Source organism: Desmodus rotundus, chromosome 2 (genome assembly GCF_022682495.2).
Source record: "Desmodus rotundus isolate HL8 chromosome 2, HLdesRot8A.1, whole genome shotgun sequence".
NCBI classification, from domain to species: domain Eukaryota; kingdom Metazoa; phylum Chordata; class Mammalia; order Chiroptera; family Phyllostomidae; genus Desmodus; species Desmodus rotundus.
This window is the reverse complement of record NC_071388.1, coordinates 148,071,039-148,090,733: the sequence shown is the minus strand read 5'-3', so window position 1 is coordinate 148,090,733 and position 19,695 is coordinate 148,071,039. Positions and strand designations below refer to the sequence as shown.

Genomic DNA, 19,695 nt, shown 5'->3' with positions numbered 1-19,695 from the left:
CATATATGCCTCATATAACAACAGAAGGATAGATGTTTTCTCCACTTTCCCTTCTAAAGGGGCTGCCATCACCTGTTCTAGTTCACCTTCCCCCTCAAGACTCATGAAAATCTCAAGTCACCCTCTTTAGTGTACCACTTTAAGGCATCTGCCACCTTTGGGGCACACTACTGAGATCATCCTGATCCCAAGGGGAAATCCTTTCACCCTGGGCGCTCCCCTTCCAGAGATCTGTGACATCAGGGCTTTGTTGGACACCAACTGTTGTATAAGGTGCACAGTCGCAAAGACCACTAATAACACAGAGTGCTGCTAGCAGCAAAGTCTATCAGTGCAGGCAATTTATAAGCAGAGAAGTAACAGTTCACGATCTCCCAGCACCTATAGTGGCTCCACAGGACTTGGATGTATGACAAGAGCACGCTAAGAGACAAAACACTACATACCCCCTCCTTGCACTGTACTTATGGGTTAGTGTGAGAAAGGGTAGAAAGCACTTACGAGATCTTCAGGTCTTGAAACAGTGCTTGCGGGTGGGCAAGAAGTCAAAGCCTCTGGAGGACCCGACAGCAGTGTCGGCAGTAGCTGCTAAAGGCCCCACTACTCTCCCGCTGGCCCTCAGCTGAATGAAGGAATTTTTTCCCTTAAATTCACTCTCTTTTTGTTTTAACCTTTTGGGGTATGTTAGTTTGTAGTTAATTTACTCAGTATTAGAAGGAAAATGAAACAAGTTAATTGTATGTATAAACTGTGCTGTGAAAGATACTGTTCTATTTGATATTAGGGTGTGGTTACAGCCTTACGTCTATAAGAATAAAACTTGATTCCTGTTATGGCTATGGGGGAATCTTACCCAAAGGGTGAAGGTGTTATGGTATCAGTCACCTTTCTAAAAATGCGTGGATCACACTGGGAAGGAACAATTCTAGATAGGCAACTGGTGTGAATCTGCTTTAGTTCAGGCTTCTCCACAGTGACAGCAAGATGTCTCGTAGGAACCGGGTTGTCGTAGCACCACTGACATAAATACACCTAAGGAGCTATGGAAGTATGCCCAGGGTTATGCCTTTGAGTCCTGGGAGGAAGCCCTTAGAGACACCTATGTTCTAAATGCCAGTGTTTTTACATGCCTTGCACTCTTTATTTGTTTCACTTAGAGTTTAGTAAAATCTATTAGAAAGTTTTAGCCTGCTTCAACCCAACTAATAAGAGCCATAGGAAAAATTTTCACTTGATGTGAGAGTGATGGACCCCTAGGGTCCAGTGATAACTGTTAGGTGAACGGCAAGGGTTCAAACTGACTCTGATAAGACTCATGAAGACATAGTCTCTTTCTAATGTCAAACTTGCTACTTTTAGGATTTGTTTTAATTGGGAAATGATGGTATTTTCTTGGTTATTATGCAGCTGTAGTTACTACCAGAGAAATTAATCAACTGAACAACACTCCCTGTTGCATCTCTTGCTTGTCTTCCTCTTCTTTAGTCTGCTTTAAAGATGTTTATTAATACTTATTGAGGCCCTGGCCAGGTAACTAAGTTGGTCAGAGCTTCGAATTCATATTCCAAGGTTGATGGCTCCATCCCCAGTCAGGGCACATACAAGAATCAACCAGCAAATGCATAAATAAGTGGAACAACAAATCAGTCTCTCTCTCTCTCTCTCTCTCTCTCATTCTCTCTCTCTTTACCCCACTCTCTCTCCCCCATCCCTCCCACCCCCCCTCCCTCTTCCCCCCTTAAAAATCAATAAATAAAAATGTTTAGAAAATTCTTACTAACACATGTCAAAAAAGCAAGAGCTGGAAAGAACAGGAGATTATGTGAAATAGATAGAAAACTAATATTAAAGAATTTATTTTTTTAATTGCAGTTTACAGTCAGTATTATTTTGTATTAGTTTCAGGTGTACAGCATAGTGGCTAGACACTCATCTGCTTTACAGGGTGGTCCTTCTCATATTTCCAGTACCCACCTAGCACCATACATAGTTACTACAATATTATTGACAATATTTTCTATGATGCATTTTACATACCAGTGACTATTTTGTGACTACCAATCTGTATCTCTCAATCCCTTCACCTTTTTAACCCTAGCCCCCCTCCCTTCTGGCAACCCTCAGTCTGTTCCTTGTATCTATGAGTCTTTTTCTGTTTTCTTTGTTTATTTAATAGTGTCCTTTAGACTTCACATATAAGTAAAATTATATGGTATTTGTCTTTTTCTGACTTATTTCTCTTAGTATAATACCCTCTAGAATTATGCATGCTGTCCCAAAAGGTAATATTTAATTCTTTTTGTGGCCAAGTAATATTTAATTATACATATGTACCATATCTTTTTTATCCACTTGTCTATTATTCATGGGCGCTGGGAGCCCACGAGTAGCTTGACTAGTGTAAATAATGCTGCAATGAACATAGAGGTGCATATATTCTTTCAAATTAGTGTTTTGGATTTCTTTGGGTATATACCCAAAAGTGGAACCTCTAGGTCATAAGGCAGTGCCATTTTTAAGTTTTGGGGGAACCTCCATGCTGTTTTCCAGCGGAGTGGCTGCCCCAGTCTGCATTCCCACCAACAGTGCACAAGGGTTCCCTTTTCTCCACAGCCTTGTCAGCACTTGTTGTTGGTTGATTTATTGATGACAGCCTTTCTGACTGAGGTGGCATCTCATTGTGGGTGTGGTTTTAATTTTCATTTCCCTGATGATTGGTGACATTGAGCATGTTTTCATATGTCTATTGGTCATCTGTATGTCCTCTTTGGGGAAATTTCTGTTTGGGTCCTTTGCCCATTTTTAACTGGGTTGTGTGGATGTTTTTGTTTTTGTTTTGGCATTGAGTCCTATGAATTCTCAATAAATTTTGGGTATTAACCCTTATCAGATGTAAAATTGGTGAATATGTTCTCCCATTCAGTGAATTATCTTTTAATTTTGTTGATGGTTTCCTTTGCTGTGCAAAAAGTTTTTAGTTTGATGTAGTCCTATTTGGTGTTTTTTCTTTTGTTTCTCTTGTCCAAGATTATATATCAGAAAAAAATATTATGAAGAGATTTTACTGCCTAGGTTTTCTTCTAGGAGTTTTATGGTTTTGAGTCTTACATTATAAGACTTTAATCTCTTTTGAGTTTATTCTTGTATATGGTGTAAGAAGGCAGTCTAGTTTCATTTTTTCCATGTATCTGTTAAATAATCTTTTTATACTAAACATCCTATATATTTCTTTGAATTTTTAAAAATAATTTCACATTTTAATTGGAGGTTTAGCTATTTGTAATTAAGCAATTTGAATGTAAAAGTTAAAGACAACCACAAATTAGCTAGTAAAATATATCACCATCTCAATCTACTTTGGTGGATGCAAATGGAAAGTCACCTACTGGTCTCAACCCTGAGGAAATTGGTTGGTTGATTGATCGGTTTATGTTTGAATATATGACAGTGGCTTTTGAGTACTGCTTCTCAGAATTAATCCAGCCTAAATAATGGCACTTCCATACTAGCTAGTATCTTGTAGAAAGTTAAGTAAATTTATGAGCACAGGTGTATGAGGAGAATGTTTGTGATTCTTTTCACATGTGTCTAATTGGAGGTAATGAAGTAGGGTGGTCTTTTCAGGGCAAATGTGCAGAAGTGCATAAAGATCATATGAGGTATGGCATGTTTTTTCTAGCTGCTTGTAAGGTTTTTTTTCTATCGTTGTTTTTGAGCAATTTAATTACATTTGTTGGTGTAGTTATATCTCTTTTGCTTGGAGTTTGTTGAGCTTTTTTGTATCTGTGGTTTATATTTTTCATCAGATTTGGAAAAATTGCAGCCATTATTTTTTCAAATTTAATGTCTTTGCTAATTCTACTCTTTTGTCAGTTTGGGAGCAGTTTTCATTATTTTTTTTCTTATGTGGAATTTTTCCTGAGTCTTTGCATGCCTTCAAAATTTGGTTGGATCCCAGACATTGTGAATTTTACCTTGTTAGGTGCTGTATATTTCTGAATTGCTATAAATATTTTTGAGCTTTGTTTAACTGAAACAGTTAAGTTACTTGGGGAAAAGTTTGATCCTTTCAGGTCTTGCTTTTTAAATGTGTTAGGCAGGACTAGAACACTGTTCGGTCTAGGCTAATCACCCCCTAACTACTGAAATAGATCCTTCCAAGTTCTCGCCCTAATGCCTGTGAATCTTGAGGTTGAAGGAACAACTGCTATTCCCAGCCCGTGTGAGCACCTGACACTGTCACTTCTAATCCTTTCAGGTGTCCCCACCCCCATCTCAGGTAGGTTCCTCACACATATGCACCAGTCACTGTTCAGCTGAATACCTGAGGGGTCCCTCTGATTTCTCTGGAGATCTCTCCTCTCTAGGACTCTTCCTGAGCACGCCAGCCACTTCTGTCTCCCATGGACTCTCAGTTTCATCTCCTTGTTCAGGGAGTCTGCCAGGCTTCTCCTGGACTCCTCCGCCCTAAACTTGCAACTATGCCAAGGCATTAAGCTGGGACAATTATAGAACTTACTGCATTAGTTTTCTGTCTTTCTTACCTGATGTCTAGTTTCTTGCAAACTGTTGTTTTATATATTTTGTTTATTTTTTGGTTGTTTCATGCAAGAGGGTAAATCTAGTTTCTGTTACTCCATATTTGCCAGAAGCATAAGTCTGAAGTATAAGATTTTAATGTGTGGTAAAAACTATTTTCAAGAGAAGCACATAAGAGCTGTTTCAAACATTAATAGAGGACTGGTTAAAAAATTATGATATATCCATATAATAGAATATTATGCAGCCAATTGAGAAAAAGGAAGTACAGTTGTATGTTTTGTCATGGAAAGCCATCTAAGGTACATAAGAAAAATATTAAATTCATCCTTTTATAATTCAAGAAATATTTATTGAGCCTCTATTTTATAGCACCACCATGTTAAGCATTTGGGATCCAATAAGCAGTATAGACAAATACTGCTCTGCCTTTAAGTAGTGTCTTTTGATTTAAATTCTAGTATGTGGGTATGGAATAGAATCGAAAATAAACTGGTTATGAGTATAATGATAAATTCTGGAAAGAAAATATATAGAATGCACTTCTAAGGTGGATGGCATGGGGACCCTACTTTTGATAAGGTGGTAAGAAAACCTCTGTGAGGAAATGATCATTTGAAACATGAAGGATAAGGAGCCAGTCAACAAAACTGGACCCTAGGCTGGAAAGAACGGCAAGTGCAATGGCCCTGGGCAGGAAAAGGACAGCATGTGGTGAAGCTGAAAAATGGGAGAAAGGAAGAGCAAGGTTAACAAGGACAAAAGTGGTCAGAAGTTATAGAGTTTTTCAGGAACTACATCTTACAGGGTTGCAGGTCTTGCTCAGGAGTTTGGATTTTATTCCAAGATGCAAAAAGTAAAGGGCAGTAGCCATTTTGGTATTAGTGTAAAATGATAGTCACATATACGCATGTACGATTTCTGGAAGGATATATAGACATGATTGATGAACCATGGCTACCTCTAAAGAGTAGAAATAGGGACTGAGGGAGAAGGGCAGACAATTTTAATTTATACCTATCACTACGAATATTTTATCCTGAATGTATATTACTTTTCAGTAAATTGAATAAAGTAGTGAATCTGGATTTTTAAGAGAGTTCATATAAATTATTTTTAAAGTATTGGTCAAAAATATGAAGCAGAAGTTGACAAAGGAAAAATACCAGTAAAACTGTAAAAAGATATTCAGCCTTACTAGTGATCAGAAAAAAACACAATTTAGATTTTCACCTCCCAGGTATTGGCAAAGACAGAAAATATTTGTAGTGTTCTGTTTCACTGAGGGTTTATGCAAACAAATGCCCTTGTGTGTGTTTTTCTGGTGTGAACGTGTGTTGATCTAGACTTTCTAGAGGGCAGGTTGACAGTATATTTCAAGAACTCTGAAAAGTACCTACCTTAGGACTCAGTAAGTTTTTTTCTATAAATTTATTCTAAGGAACTAAATCAGGAAAAATTAAAAGTCCAAAGATACAGATATAATTTAAAGCATTGTTTATATTAATAAGTAACTGGGACCTACTAGCAGACATCCATAGAAAACTGATTATTTCAATTATAATATATTCTGTTGAATACTCTCTTGTAGCCATTAGCATTTATGGTATAATTATATATTAATTGACACATCAGGATCTTTACAAAATATTGTTCAGTAAAACATGTAGATTAGAATGTTATATGTATAATAGGATTGCCTTTTTTAAATGTGTAAGTTTAAGTGTGTGCCTATGTGTACAGAGAAATGCTGGAAGGATTTATACAAAAATGTTGATAGTATTTTGCTATGTATTAAGGTCTTTAATATTTTTATACATTAATATTTTTAATGATTAATTATAAAATCACATTAATTTTCCAATGATCAACAAATTTAGTCTATAAAAAAGGAAAAAATGGACAGTACTAAATATCTAGAAAAGTTCATTAAAATGTTTATTGCATGTAACTTGATAAATAGTACTAAAATATAATTATAGTATTGTTTGATCTGGAATAATTGATCTTCATAATACCTTTCAATTTTCCTAGGACTAGAAGAAATTGCAAAGGAAAGAGAGAAACTAAAAAAGGCAGAAAGTATGCAGATCAAAGAAGAAAGACCTGAGATTTCTGAGGACACTTTAAGTTGTTCCAATCCAGATCATTGTGAACAAAAAGAAGAGCCTAAAGAAAAAGACAACACAAATCTATTTCTTCAGAAACCTGGCTCTTTTTCAAAACTGAGCAAGCTTCTAGAAGTAGCTAAGATGCCTCCTGAGTCAGATGTAATGACCTCAAAACCAAATAGTAGTGGAAATGGTTGCACACTGTCTTACCAAAATAGTGGAAAACATTCAGTGGGCAGCATCCCATCAACAGCAACACAAAGCAGCATGGAAAAGACAGACTCAAATAATTTGTTCAATACTGGTTCAGGTGGCACAGGGAAGTTCTATAGTCCTCTTCCCAGTGACCAGTTGTTAAAAGCGCTGACTGAAAAGAATAGACAGTGGTTCAGCCTTTTGCCAAGAACCCCTTGTGACGACACTTCACTTACCCATGCTGATATGTCAACTGCTTCTTTGATGACTCCTCCATCTCAGCCACCATCTAAGTCACCTTCACCTGCCCCAGCTCCTCCTCTTGGATCATCTTCTGCCCAGAATCCAGTTGGCCTAAATCCATTTGCTTTATCACCTCTTCAGGTTAGTACTGCTAAGTGTAGCTCATTTTCATGTTGCTTTATTTGATCTTTGACCCCATGAAGATTTTTACTCAAGGGGAATCAGTTGAGTATTTGTAATATTATCCTTGCTACAGTTTGAAAATTGAAGAGAGTCAGATTTTGTATCACCAAGCTTCGTCAGAACTACTGATTTCTAGTCTAAGGCAGGCTTTTTAAATTACTTCTTATAACTATAATATATCTAAAAGGAAATTACTTTGTGGAGCACATAAAAACATGGAATTCAACATTGTTGTTATATTTAGTTCTCCTGTAATTGTAATAAGTGAATGGATATTTTTTCAGAATTAAAAAATTTCAGATTCCAAACACTTTTTTCAAACTTCGTAGATTATCTTACTTTTAAATTCTTTTGTTTTTTGCAGATGAAAAGTGGAGTATCTATGATGGGACTCCAGTTGTGTGGGTGGCCCACTGGCATGCTTTCTTCCAATATTCCATTTACGTCACCCTTACCTAGTCTGGGGGCAGGGTTGGGATTATCTGAAGGAAACAGTAATTCGTTCTTGATTCCCAATGTTGCTTCAAATAAGAGTGAATCTCCAGTACCACAAAATGAAAAAGTCTCTTCAGCTCAACCTGCAGCTGTTGAAGTGGCAAAACCAGTAGATTTTCCTAGTCCAAAACCTATTCCAGAAGGTAGGTACATTGAGATGGTAGGTACATTGGCTTTATTTCATTGTTACAGATTTCTATATTGTAGCCAAATCTTTCTTTAATGGCTTTATATATAGTTATAAATCTTTTTATTTGCATTGTGCCATTAATTCATCTTTAAAATATTTATAAAAGATCTATATGTTTATCTTAAATTAGAAATGCAGTTTGGCTGGTGGAGAATTATTGACCCAGAGGACCTAAAAGCTTTGCTGAAAGTGCTACATCTCAGAGGAATAAGGGAAAAGGCATTACAGAAACAAATTCAGAAACACTTGGATTATATTACTCAAGCCTGCATCAGGAATAAAGATGGTATGTACCGAAAAGGGATTTCTGCCGTTTTGTTTAGTTATGAGAATTAATTCTTTTAAGACATATTTTTTTATGTCTTGACTCTTAATTTTTTCTATTTTGTTCTTTTTTTCTATTTTGCTTAGCAAATAGTCGCTATTTACATTTATCAAATTGGTATTACTTTCCTACACTTTTTTACAACTTGCAGACATATTGTTTTGTTTCTTAAAAAGAATATTCCTACTTTTAAGAGTAAGTTGTAGCCCTAGCTGCTGTGGTTCAGTGGATCGAGTGCAGGCCTACGAATCAAAGGGTTGCTGGTTTGATTCCCAGTCAGGGCACGTTCCTGGGTTATGGGCCAGGTCCCCAGTAGGGGGCACGTGAGAGGCAACCACACATTGATGTTTCTCTCCCTTTCTTTCTCCCTCCCTTCCCTTTTCTCTAAAAATAAATAAATCTTTAAAAATAAGAGAGTAAATAAGCTGCATGCATATGCACAAGTAATATTTGTGTATTAAGTTACATCTACATGTTACCTCTGGAATTTTATTCATATTCTGGAAGAAGTCATTAAGTGATAAAGTGGATTTTAAAACTAATTTTTTTTCAAATGTAGTTGCTATTATTGAATTAAATGAAAATGAAGAAAACCAGGTAACTCGAGATATTGTGGAGAACTGGTCAGTGGAAGAACAAGCAATGGAACTGGATTTGAGTATTCTCCAGCAGGTGGAAGATTTAGAAAGGAGAGTTGCATCAGCAAGTTTGCAAGTGAAGGTAAAATTGACTTGGAATGAAATCTGTCTTTAGGAAAGTGGAAGGTAACTAATATTTATTACATGCCTGATTTGTGCCAGTTACTGTGCTAAGTGTTTTCGCTTCATCTCATTTAATTCTCAAAACAATCCTGAATTAATTTTCCCCATCTTACAGTTACAGGTAAGGAACAAGGCTCAGAGTAAGTAACTTGCCACTGGTCATGTAGTAAGTGGCTAAATGTGGACTGAAACTAAATACATGTCTCCAAAGCCCATGTTCTTTTTACTAAATCTTGCTACCTCCTTTGTGGTATTGACAAATTTCATTTCTGGTATGCAGTTCTTTACCGCAGCAGAATATCACAGTTTTTCCCATGATGAACCTAATGCTCTATCACACTCCTACTACAGTGTTTTATATAGGGCCAGGGACGCCTCGTATACAAACCAAGTTGTGTGTCACACTTTCACTCTTATGTAATTTAAACTTGGAGCATATAGAGATATTCAAATGTACGTTGTGTTATGATACACACACACCATATGTGTGTGTGTGTGTGTGTGTGTACATGTAAAGTTTTAATTAATTAATTTGTCTAATGAACATTACCAGGTCACAAAGCGGTGATCGAACTAGCTTCCAATGGACAGGCAAAAGGAAACTTTGAACTTTGTGCAAGAATTTTTGGGTTTGTAAAGAGAAGTGTGAAGGTCTTTCTCCTCAGTTGAGAGTGCGGTGATGTCTCTGAGAAAAAATGGATGGGTGATGAATAAGGGTATAACAGACACCTGAAAAAGTTTAGGAAATGTAGTCACCCTGTAATTAGATTTGATATATTTTCAAATAAATATATTAAACATTCGATATAGTTATTCAGAATGAAAAATGTATGCCATAATACTATTCTTTCTGTGATTAAATTTGTGCTTCATAATTACGTTAATGCTGGCATTTGGAACTTTGTGAGCATCTCCAAAGAAAATGTCATTTTCCAGAGCATTAAATACTCCTTTCTTTCCACAAACATAATTACCAGCTTTGAGAAGCAAAAATTTATCATTTGCTGAAACTATTTTGCCAGCGAACTATACGTATCCTCCTTCTGGTACTATAATACAATATAAAAATGCCTCATTTGCCTGGCATCTTCAACAAATGAACTCTTCCACACAAGTTAATTTTCTGGAGAAATAAAAATTATTCCACTTAGTGCCATAATTTTTGAACATGTTTGTTGGATGGCTTATGTTATGCATTACACTGCCTTCTTAAATTGAGAATAATGAGTTTGATCGAAATTATCGTGGTGGCACAGGATCATCAGTATGACTACCAATTAATAGAAAATTATTCCCTCAGGAAATGCAAAGAGGTTTTGCCCCTACATTAGATGCTTTTTAAACTACTTCATCTGCTCGCTATAGTCTGTCTCTGTCCTCTCTCGTGTTTAGTTGTTGCTATGTGCTAGTTTAATTTTATTGGTTCTACCAAACCTATTTTCCTGCAACATCCCCCCCATCCAATTTTCCAATTTTAGTTGGCTCTTTGTTGGGGAGGCATATCATCAATTGTCTTGGGCCTGAAGCACTTTTCTGGAGATATGCTCAGTTTTTGGTGCATTGACCTGATCATATTACTGGCTGCTTAGATGTTTTTGAGCTGTGTTCTCTGTAGCTAAGATTAGTGGAATTTGTGTAATTGGGGTGTGTTTAACATCCTCTAATAAGGCATTGCTGAATTATTCTGTATCATTCTAAGAAATGAATTATATTAGTCTTGAAGAGTCTGAAAACACAAGTGATAAAAATAACCAGAAAACATTATTTTAACACTTATAAAGATTTAATGAAGACCCTGGCTGGGTAGCTTAGTTGGTTAGAATGTAATCCCGATATGCAAAGGCTGTAGGTTCAATCCCTGGTTAGGGCACATACAATGAATGCATAAATAAGCAGAACCACAAATCAGTGTTTCTCTCTCTCTCTCTCTTACTCTCTCTCTAAAATCAATAAATAAAAAATTTAATGAATTTTTTCTGATCCATACCCACCAGTGTAAAAGAAATATAAGTTTTCCATTTTGCCTTTTGTCCAATTCTAGCAATTTCCCCACTATGCTTTTTCCTTCCCCTTAATCTTCTACCAGTGGATTTCCTGTAACTCTCCTTGCATCCCCTTCTTTGAATCTAATGTATAAAGTAAGCTACAAAACTGCCATTCTCTGGAGCATTTTCTCAATCCACTGAGATTTTGCTTCCCAGCATATGCTGTCAGTTTGGCTCAAATAAACAAACTTATGAAAATTCTCTAAAAAAATAAATAAAAGAAAGAAAGTAGAGTTATATGTTTAGCCTGGGAACTATTGTGAAGACACATTAAGCAGGTGGAACTTTCATTTTTATTTTTAGTAAAAAAAATAGAAATTATTTTGCTAATAATTTGGAATTTTTTTATATTTGTAGGAAAATCTGCAAATCTCTAGTCCTAGTTCTATTGCTGAAGAGTATACAAAAAGCCTAATTATTCTTCCAGCTCCTCAAAAGACAGATTCTGTGTCTCTCTCTAAGCTTTCTCTTTTACTGGCTAACTAAATCTTTCAACCATTAGTCCTGTGAAATAGTTTACAGGTCCATGGTTCTTTTCTGAAGAAACAACAATGTCAATACCCATAAATGTTATGGTAAAATGTTATACCCATAAATGTACATATAGAAATCTGAAGGTGTTCGTGGGACTTTTACTTTCCTTAATTCAGTACTACACTTGTGTCGATGCTATCTGCAATTTGTACCTTTTTAGCGTCCATATCATACTATTGCCTCATGAATATGCACCTCAAGAAAAATCCATGGGCCTCTTTTAGAGTGCTTTTAAGTGAGTTCTATCATGTGGTATTTCTGTAATAGTTGCTTAAACTTCAAAGCTAAAATTTATATTTATCATTGTTTTATTTCTATTAACCTCATTTGGGTACCTTTTTCAGCACATTTTAAACTATTTTCAAACTATTTTAATCTTAGTACTGTCACAGAATATTAAACTTCCTTTCTAACTTTAAGTCTACTGCAGTTTTAATACCAATCAACCAAGTTATTCATATGTGTATTGGCCAAATATAGAGCCTTTGGATATTGTCAGTGACCTTTTCTGAGGTAAAAAGCTTTATCAATCACCATTCTTTGGATACAGTTTTTAACTGCTTAGGCTTCTCTAACTGTAATCCAGTCTCCTTTGCGGCAGGGGGGGGGGGGGCGGGGAGGCTGGGGAGGCGTCTCATCAGTTGCCTTACAGAATTCAAGGTATACTGTACTTACAGGATTCCTTGCCTTGATTTAGCTATTTAGTACTTCAAAATATGGGAATGGGGCTCATGTGACATGACATGTGCCAAATGTACTTTTGTGTGCTATTCATAATTCCATCCTTTCTAAATGTTCTGATGATTTAAAGATGTGGACTTGATCCTAATAAAAAGATAAAATAATTATGTCTTAAATTTTTAATAGAAAGGGTGATGTTCATTCTGATTTTCCTTTAATATGCATTTAATAAATACCTATTTCACATCAGACAATGGGCACCACAAAATTTTTAAAAATATGGTTTCTATCCCCAGAAAGCTGGACATATAATAGGGAGATAAGACATGTATACATCTTTACAGAGAAGTAGAATCATACATGAATTTAGAAAAAGAATACACAATTTCTGGTGGAAATATGGAAGATGTCAGAGAGCTTTCATGAAGAAGCTGAGATGAAATTTGAGAAGATGAGTAAGCTTTTGAAAGTCGGAGAACAGGGAATGCCATACTGGAGAGAGTGAACAGCATGAGCAGAGCTCCAGGATCAAGAAGCTCAGCTCACGAGACTTCCGGACAAGATGTAGGTGTGAATAAACATGGCTCACCTCCTTGCACAACCATAGCAAAAATTACAACTAAACTACAAAAGACTATCACTCAGAATCATCAGAATATCACGCTGTATGGAAGTCTGAGAAATTAAAGAAGTCACATTCATCCAAACAGGTAGGAGGGATAGAGATGTGGAACAGGCAGTCCCTCACCCACATGTGGTAGATAAAAATCAGGAGGGATACCTCAGGAATGAGGGATCCCAACTCCACACCAGACCACCCAGCCTATGCTTCCATTGCCAGGACTTAAGGAGACTCACCACCTCTGGGCTCCAGCACCAGGGAAGCAGCTGGAAGGGCACCAGTGGCATACAGAGAGAAACTGAACTGTCTGGCATCAGGGTGAGTGCCAAGGGACAGCTTCCTTCTGGATAAAAGTCCAGAGGCCAGGCAGTGGTCATTGTCCCTTTTCTGAGCTCTCCCACACACAGAGCCACAGAGTGGTGATTCCATCAACCTTGTTTACACGGGTTGCCTCACCCTAGCAATTACCTAAGTCTCCACCCCATCCAGCTTACAGATGTGCTTTTCTACAATAGGCCACACTACTAAGACAAGGAGTCAAAGCAGCTCTGCCTAATACACCCAAACAAACACAGGGAGGCTGCCAAAATGAGACAAAGAAACACGGCCCAAATGGAATAACAGAACAAAACTCTAGAAAAAGAACTAAACAAAAGAGAAATAAGCAATCTATCAGATGCAGAGTTCAAAACACTGGTTATTGGGATGCTCAAGGAACTCACTGGATACTTCAACAGCATAAAAAATATCCAGGTAGAAATGAAGGTTACACTAAGTAAAATAAAAAAATTTACAAGGAACCAACAGTGGAGTGGATGAAGCTGAGAATCAAATCAATGATTTGGTACGAAGCAAGAAAAGAAACATTCAATCAGAACAGCAAGAAGAAAAAATCCAAAAACAACAAAGATAGGCTAAGGAACCTCTGGGACAACTTCAAATGCACCAATATTCGAATCATAGCAGTGACAGAAGGAGAAGAGAAAGCAAGAAATTGAAAACTTAATTGCAAAAAATAATGAAAGGAAACTTCCCTAATTTGGTGAAGGAAATACACATACAAGTCCAGGTAGCACAGAGAGTTCCAAACATGATGGACCCAAAGAGGACCACACCAATACACATCATAATTAAAATGCCAACAGTTAAAGACAATGAGAGAATCTTAAGAGAGTTACCTACAAAGGAGTTCCCATAAGACTGTCAGCTGATTTCTCAAAAGAAACTTTGCAGGTTAGAAGAGACAGTCAAGAAGTATTCAAAATGATGGAAAGCAAGGGCCTGCAGCCTAGATTACTCTATACAGCAAAGCTGTCATTTAGAATTGAAGGGAAGATAAAGTGCTTCTCAGACAAGATAAAACTAAAGGAATTCTACATCACCAAGCCATTATCACATGAAATGTTAAAGGGACTTATTTAAGAAAAAGAAGAAGATCAAAACTATGAACATTAAAATGACAACAAATTCTCAACTATCAACTACTGAACCTAAAAAAGCCCAACAAACTAAGCAAACAACTAGAACAGGAACAAAATCATAGGTACCGAGATCACATGGAGGGTTATCAGTTGGGAGGAGAAAGGAGGAGAATGGGAGAAAAGGTGCAGATATTAACAACTACAAATTGGTAGGTACAGAACAGACAGAAGGATGTTAAGAACAGTATAGGAAATGGAGAAGCCAAAGAACTTATATGCATGACCCAGGGACATAAACTAAGAGAGGGGGATTGCTGGAGGGAAGGGGGGTACCGGGTGGAGGGGGGAAAGGGAGAAAAATTGGGACAACTATAATAGCATGGTCAATAAAATACATTAAAAATAAATAAAGCAAAGAAAAAAGCAAACACAATATAACCAGAGACATTGAAATTAAGAACAATGTAACAATAGCCAGAGGGGAGTGAGGAGGGGATATGGGGGAGAGGGGTCTATAGGAGCTACTATAAAGGACACAAGGACAAAATCAAGGGGGAGGGTAGAGTTGGGGGAAGGAGGTGGGACTGGCTGGGGTGGGGTGGAGGGATGGGGCGAAAATGCAGACAATTGTAACTGAATGTAAGTAAGTAAGTAAGTAAGTAAGTAAATAAATAAATAATGAAGCATTATTTTTTTTTTAAAAAAGCTCAGGACATGTCTGTGGAGTGAGAAGACATGGAATTTGACTGCAGTGTAGGGTGCATGAATGGGAACATGGGAGAAAAGGCAGATCACAGTACCTGCGTGTCATAGTAAAAATTTGGATTTGGTTAAACAGTGGAGAATCTTTGAAGGATTTTGAGCTAGAAGATCAATATAAGCAGGCTGAGTTATACCATAGTATCATTTATTTATATATATATGAAGGGGGACCCAACCCCCCCCCGGACTTTATTTATATAAAATTGTGTATTTATTATTACATGTTTAAACGTCAGTCACCTTCAAAGTACTGTCCATTGATGCAATATACCTATTGAGAGGGTTTTTTTTCACTGCTCAAAACAGTTTTGGAACCTGTCAATTCTGATGCCTTTTGGTTCTTTTTGCCATTTTTTGTTTCACCTCCTCCACATTGGCAAAACATTTCCCTTTCAGGACTTTTTTTTAATCTGAGGAAACAAAAAAAGTCACTCAGATCAAAATCAGGTTTATAGGGAGGGTAGGGCATGGGGCTGGGGGTCATGCTGTTTTTGGTCAAAAACTGCTGAACACTCAGCGTGGTGTGGGCAGGTGTGCTCATAAATCACCCATCATGAAATGGGCAAACATGTTGAGTCCTCAAAGAAAATTCACTGAAGCGGAATGCAGCCTCTCACAACGAAGCCAGCTGGTATACTGCTAACAGATGGGTTCCTGGAACACTCACCCAGCAGAGGAAGCCTGTACTACAAGGGGCCCACCCTCCAAAAAATAATTCCGATTTTTGGGGTTCCCCACTCGTGTGTGTATGTGTATATACTATTTGCTATCACTGAGTTGCAAATAAAATGAGTAAAAGCAGACATGGCCCCTGCAATCATGGAATTTAGAGGTAGAAAGATGTCAAATAATCACAGTAGTATAAAATTGTGACTATCACAAGGCTAGTGAGTATTATATGGTCCTATACAAAACCTGTACTGGGAGATTCACCCCCTAACAGAGGTCAGGAAAGGGTTCCCTGAGGATGTAAATGTTACCTTGAGAGCTGCAGGATGAGTGTGAAGTAGGGGACGAGGAACAGGGGAAGCCTATAAACACACACATAACAGCTTGTGCAAAGCTCCTGCAGCTGAAGGAAGAATGGTGAGTACAAGGACCTGTACCAGAGTGGTGGAAGGAATGCAAGTGGGAAGGAAGAGCAGAGTTCCGAGAGTACTGAGAGGTTTCCATTTACGTGATCCCGTGAAATTAATAAGCATTTGCTGATTTCATTATACCTTTTATATATCAAGGTTTTTTTTTAATTTTTCTTACGACTGCTTACTTTTATTTTTTGTTCTTGTTTCTACCTACCACCATTAGGAAACACAAGGTAAAACCTTTAGTAAAGATCCTTGAGATCTGCTGCTGTCTGCTGCTGTGCTTAAGTAAAGGTAATTCACCCACCAGGCACTTTAAGAGAAAACCGTAATAACATTATTCTCTTGATATATAGGGTTGGATGTGTCCAGAACCTGCATCAGAAAGGGAGGACTTGGTATATTTTGAACATAAGTCATTCTCTAAGTTGTGCAAGGAGCATGATGGAGAATTTACTGGCGAAGAAGAAAGCAGTGCACATGCACTGGAACGGAAGAGTGACAACCCCCTAGATATAGCTGTAACCAGGCTGGCTGATTTGGAGCGGAACATTGAGAGAAGGTATCTGAAGAGCCCCTTAAGTACCACCATTCAGATCAAAGTGGATAATGTGGGCACAGTTACTGTCCCTGCTCCTGCACCATCCATTAGTGGTGATGGTGACGGGTAGGTTATTGAGATTAACTTGAAAAATTATTGTGCTTCTTTGCTAATTGGAGCCTATTTTCTATTGCCTGTTATCTATGTATCTTCTTGTATGTCTGTGATCCATATGGATCATGCTGTTTGATCCATATGGATCATGCTCTTTGCATGATGCTTTGTAAAAACATTATTTTTGTTATGTGCGTTGATAATCCTGCCAATGATCTTACATTTACCTGGTTGTGACTAAGCGTTGAGGCACGTAGCCACAGTCTGTGCACTACATCAAATTTAGTTGCTTAAACCTTATTCTTATTGGCTGTTCCATGTTTTTGTCATTGCTTGGCTTTCAGTGTGATGATTGTTCTCATTCAGTGACCATAAATGTGGACATGACCTACTTAATTTTTCTATATTTCAATGCAGAATTGAAGAGGATATTGCTCCAGGGCTCAGGGTATGGAGAAGGGCATTGTCAGAAGCTCGCAGTGCTGCACAGGTAGCTCTGTGCATTCAGCAGTTACAGAAATCAATAGCATGGGAAAAATCAATTATGAAAGTTGTAAGTGTTTTCATTTAAGAAATACTATAACTGATTTACTTTGTCCTGTTTTTCCTTCCTTCAGATCTTTCTTAATTATACGTTAGATATTGTTAAAATAATGTGTGCTGTACTTGAGAGTTTGATTATTCTTATCCTGTATAGTTTGATACTTTCTTCCTTATTTGGAGCTTTCAGAAGGAACCTACCAAATGCGTTATCTTTTATTTTTTTAAATGCTGGTTCTCCCTCCTTTGAATATCGTTTATAACTCTGGCTGAAGTTGTCTTCTACGTTCTGTCAACATAATAGTTGTTCATCTAAGTATTTGAGGGCCCTTTCACTCTTGTAACACTCCAGTTGGTAACATTACCTGCTACATACAGTCACTGCATTCCCAAAATGTCTTTATATTGCCATCAAGTTTCATTTTTATAATCCTAAGAAATGCTTAGATAAGTAAGTACAAAATAGGCAGAGAGCTCTTCCTTCATACGTTGATATAACTTATTTGGCCTTTGATATAGATGATGTGAAGGACAGATCTTTTTTATACTTTACTCCAACTAAAACTGGTTTTTCATGGTATTTTTTCAAGCCCAATCAGTTATTATCAAGTAGCAGCTTCTACTTTGCACCAAGCACCAAATGCTGTGTTCAAAAAAAAAAGCTATACTTCATATATTTTCCAGAGAGATATCTATTTTAAATCACATACATATCTCTCTTGCTTCTTAAATATCATTTATAGAAATACGTGTTATGTGTAGACTGTACTAATTACTTCAACATTTGCTTTTGAATTACAGGTTTGCTTTAAAATCCAAATATATAAGATTTGTTTTCATGAATGACTAAGGGTTTACTTAAAATAATCATTCACCAAAAAAAGAAATGATCCTTAAATAATTTAGCTTTTTTTAAAATTTTTACTTTTATGCTTAGACTCCTCAAGGCCTTATGCATTCTGTGCAAATAAATTTAGTTTCTTCTGCAGTTTTCCACTTGTTCCTAAACAGTCCATGGAATAATGAATCTGGAGTTTTCACAATCTTCTCAAATTTAGATCTTTCCCAACCCAGATTATAATTTAAGGCATTATTTAAAACCAGTAGCATTAGTAGCATTTTTACTAGGTAAAAATTGTTGTTCTAAAATTAGTATTAAAGTTTTCAAGTCACCCACTCAAATATATTTGGTGAAATCTAGGCTATAATGAATCAAAATGATTGAAGCCCTACATACAAATGAAATGCATAGTTATTTTTCTAACCCACACCAAAACAGTCATCATGTTGTGGTTAGTTTTGTTACAATTTATTCACAGGAACCCAAAACTTGTACCCAAATCTGCCTTTATATTAGTATACTTACTGTCAAATAAAGCTTTATTTCAGTTTTTACACATTCATAAACCTTTGCCATGTTATTAACATACATTTGTCATTATGTAACTACATCTCTAATAATCTTCATTTCTTTTTCTTAATGCTTAACAATACATGATTTGCTATGAAACTACCTTAAAATGAAGGCAGAGTCTCATATTCAAACATTAATGAGCACTTTGTAACCTTTAATTAGAAATGTAACAGTACCTGTAATAATCCTCATAATAAGTCATAACAAAATGTTAAAGTGCTCAACATCTTTAGAAATACCTTCTTTGCCAGAGACAAAGCTTACCTGGACAGGAGAGGCTGTTATAATTTGTCTCCGGATAGTCTTTATATTATTGTTAATGTTAAACAATAGGTAACATCTACTGTATTTTGCTCTGGGAGCAAAGGAGTTAAAAGAAAATATAAATACACTTGTTCTAACATATTGAGCCATTACTGTGATTTTTCAAAAGTGTTAGATCAATATCTAACACCCTTTCTTAATAAATGTCAGAAAAAAATTTTTTTTAAATCGTAAATGTGAAATGTTACATAGACTTTATAAAGTATTTTATCTATTATAAAAAATAGTGAGAATTTACCTAGTGTTCATTAATCTGATTTTTAAATTTTATTGTTATAGGGATTTAAATACAACCTTCCAAATGTTATTTCTCAGTGAATATTTTTACAATAAAAGTTTTTTTAATGTAACTTAAATTTGGAAAAATAACACCCTCTTTAGGTATTTAACGATGTGGTATTAGACGAGGTCATAAAATAAGTACTGTCAGGACATCAAACTCTGCTGCTGCTGCTCTTAGTACACTTCCAATTGTAGTATTATACTTGATCATAGCCAAAAGGCTCAGAAGCAATCCAGTTTGGGTATTACGTGTATTACATGTATGCGATAGAAATTTGTTATTACTGAAGA

The 19,695-nt window shown here is 36.5% G+C and overlaps 1 protein-coding gene across 9 annotated transcripts in view; it reads left to right on the top strand.

Moving 5' to 3' along the window:
* Positions 1-19,695, top strand: part of BAZ2B (bromodomain adjacent to zinc finger domain 2B) — a 350,928-nt gene that overhangs the window by 319,339 nt on the left and 11,894 nt on the right. For 7 of the 9 annotated variants that reach the window (XM_053918709.1, XM_053918714.1, XM_053918712.1 and 4 more), the window contains 6 exons: positions 6,574-7,229; positions 7,636-7,909; positions 8,087-8,242; positions 8,841-9,001; positions 16,546-16,856; positions 17,262-17,397. In XM_053918709.1, the coding sequence (XP_053774684.1) occupies positions 6,574-7,229; positions 7,636-7,909; positions 8,087-8,242; positions 8,841-9,001; positions 16,546-16,856; positions 17,262-17,397 (1,694 nt within the window). The remainder of the gene's footprint in view (positions 1-6,573; positions 7,230-7,635; positions 7,910-8,086; positions 8,243-8,840; positions 9,002-16,545; positions 16,857-17,261; positions 17,398-19,695) is intronic. The other 2 variants (XM_053918713.1, XM_053918707.1) reach the window with 1 other exon arrangement.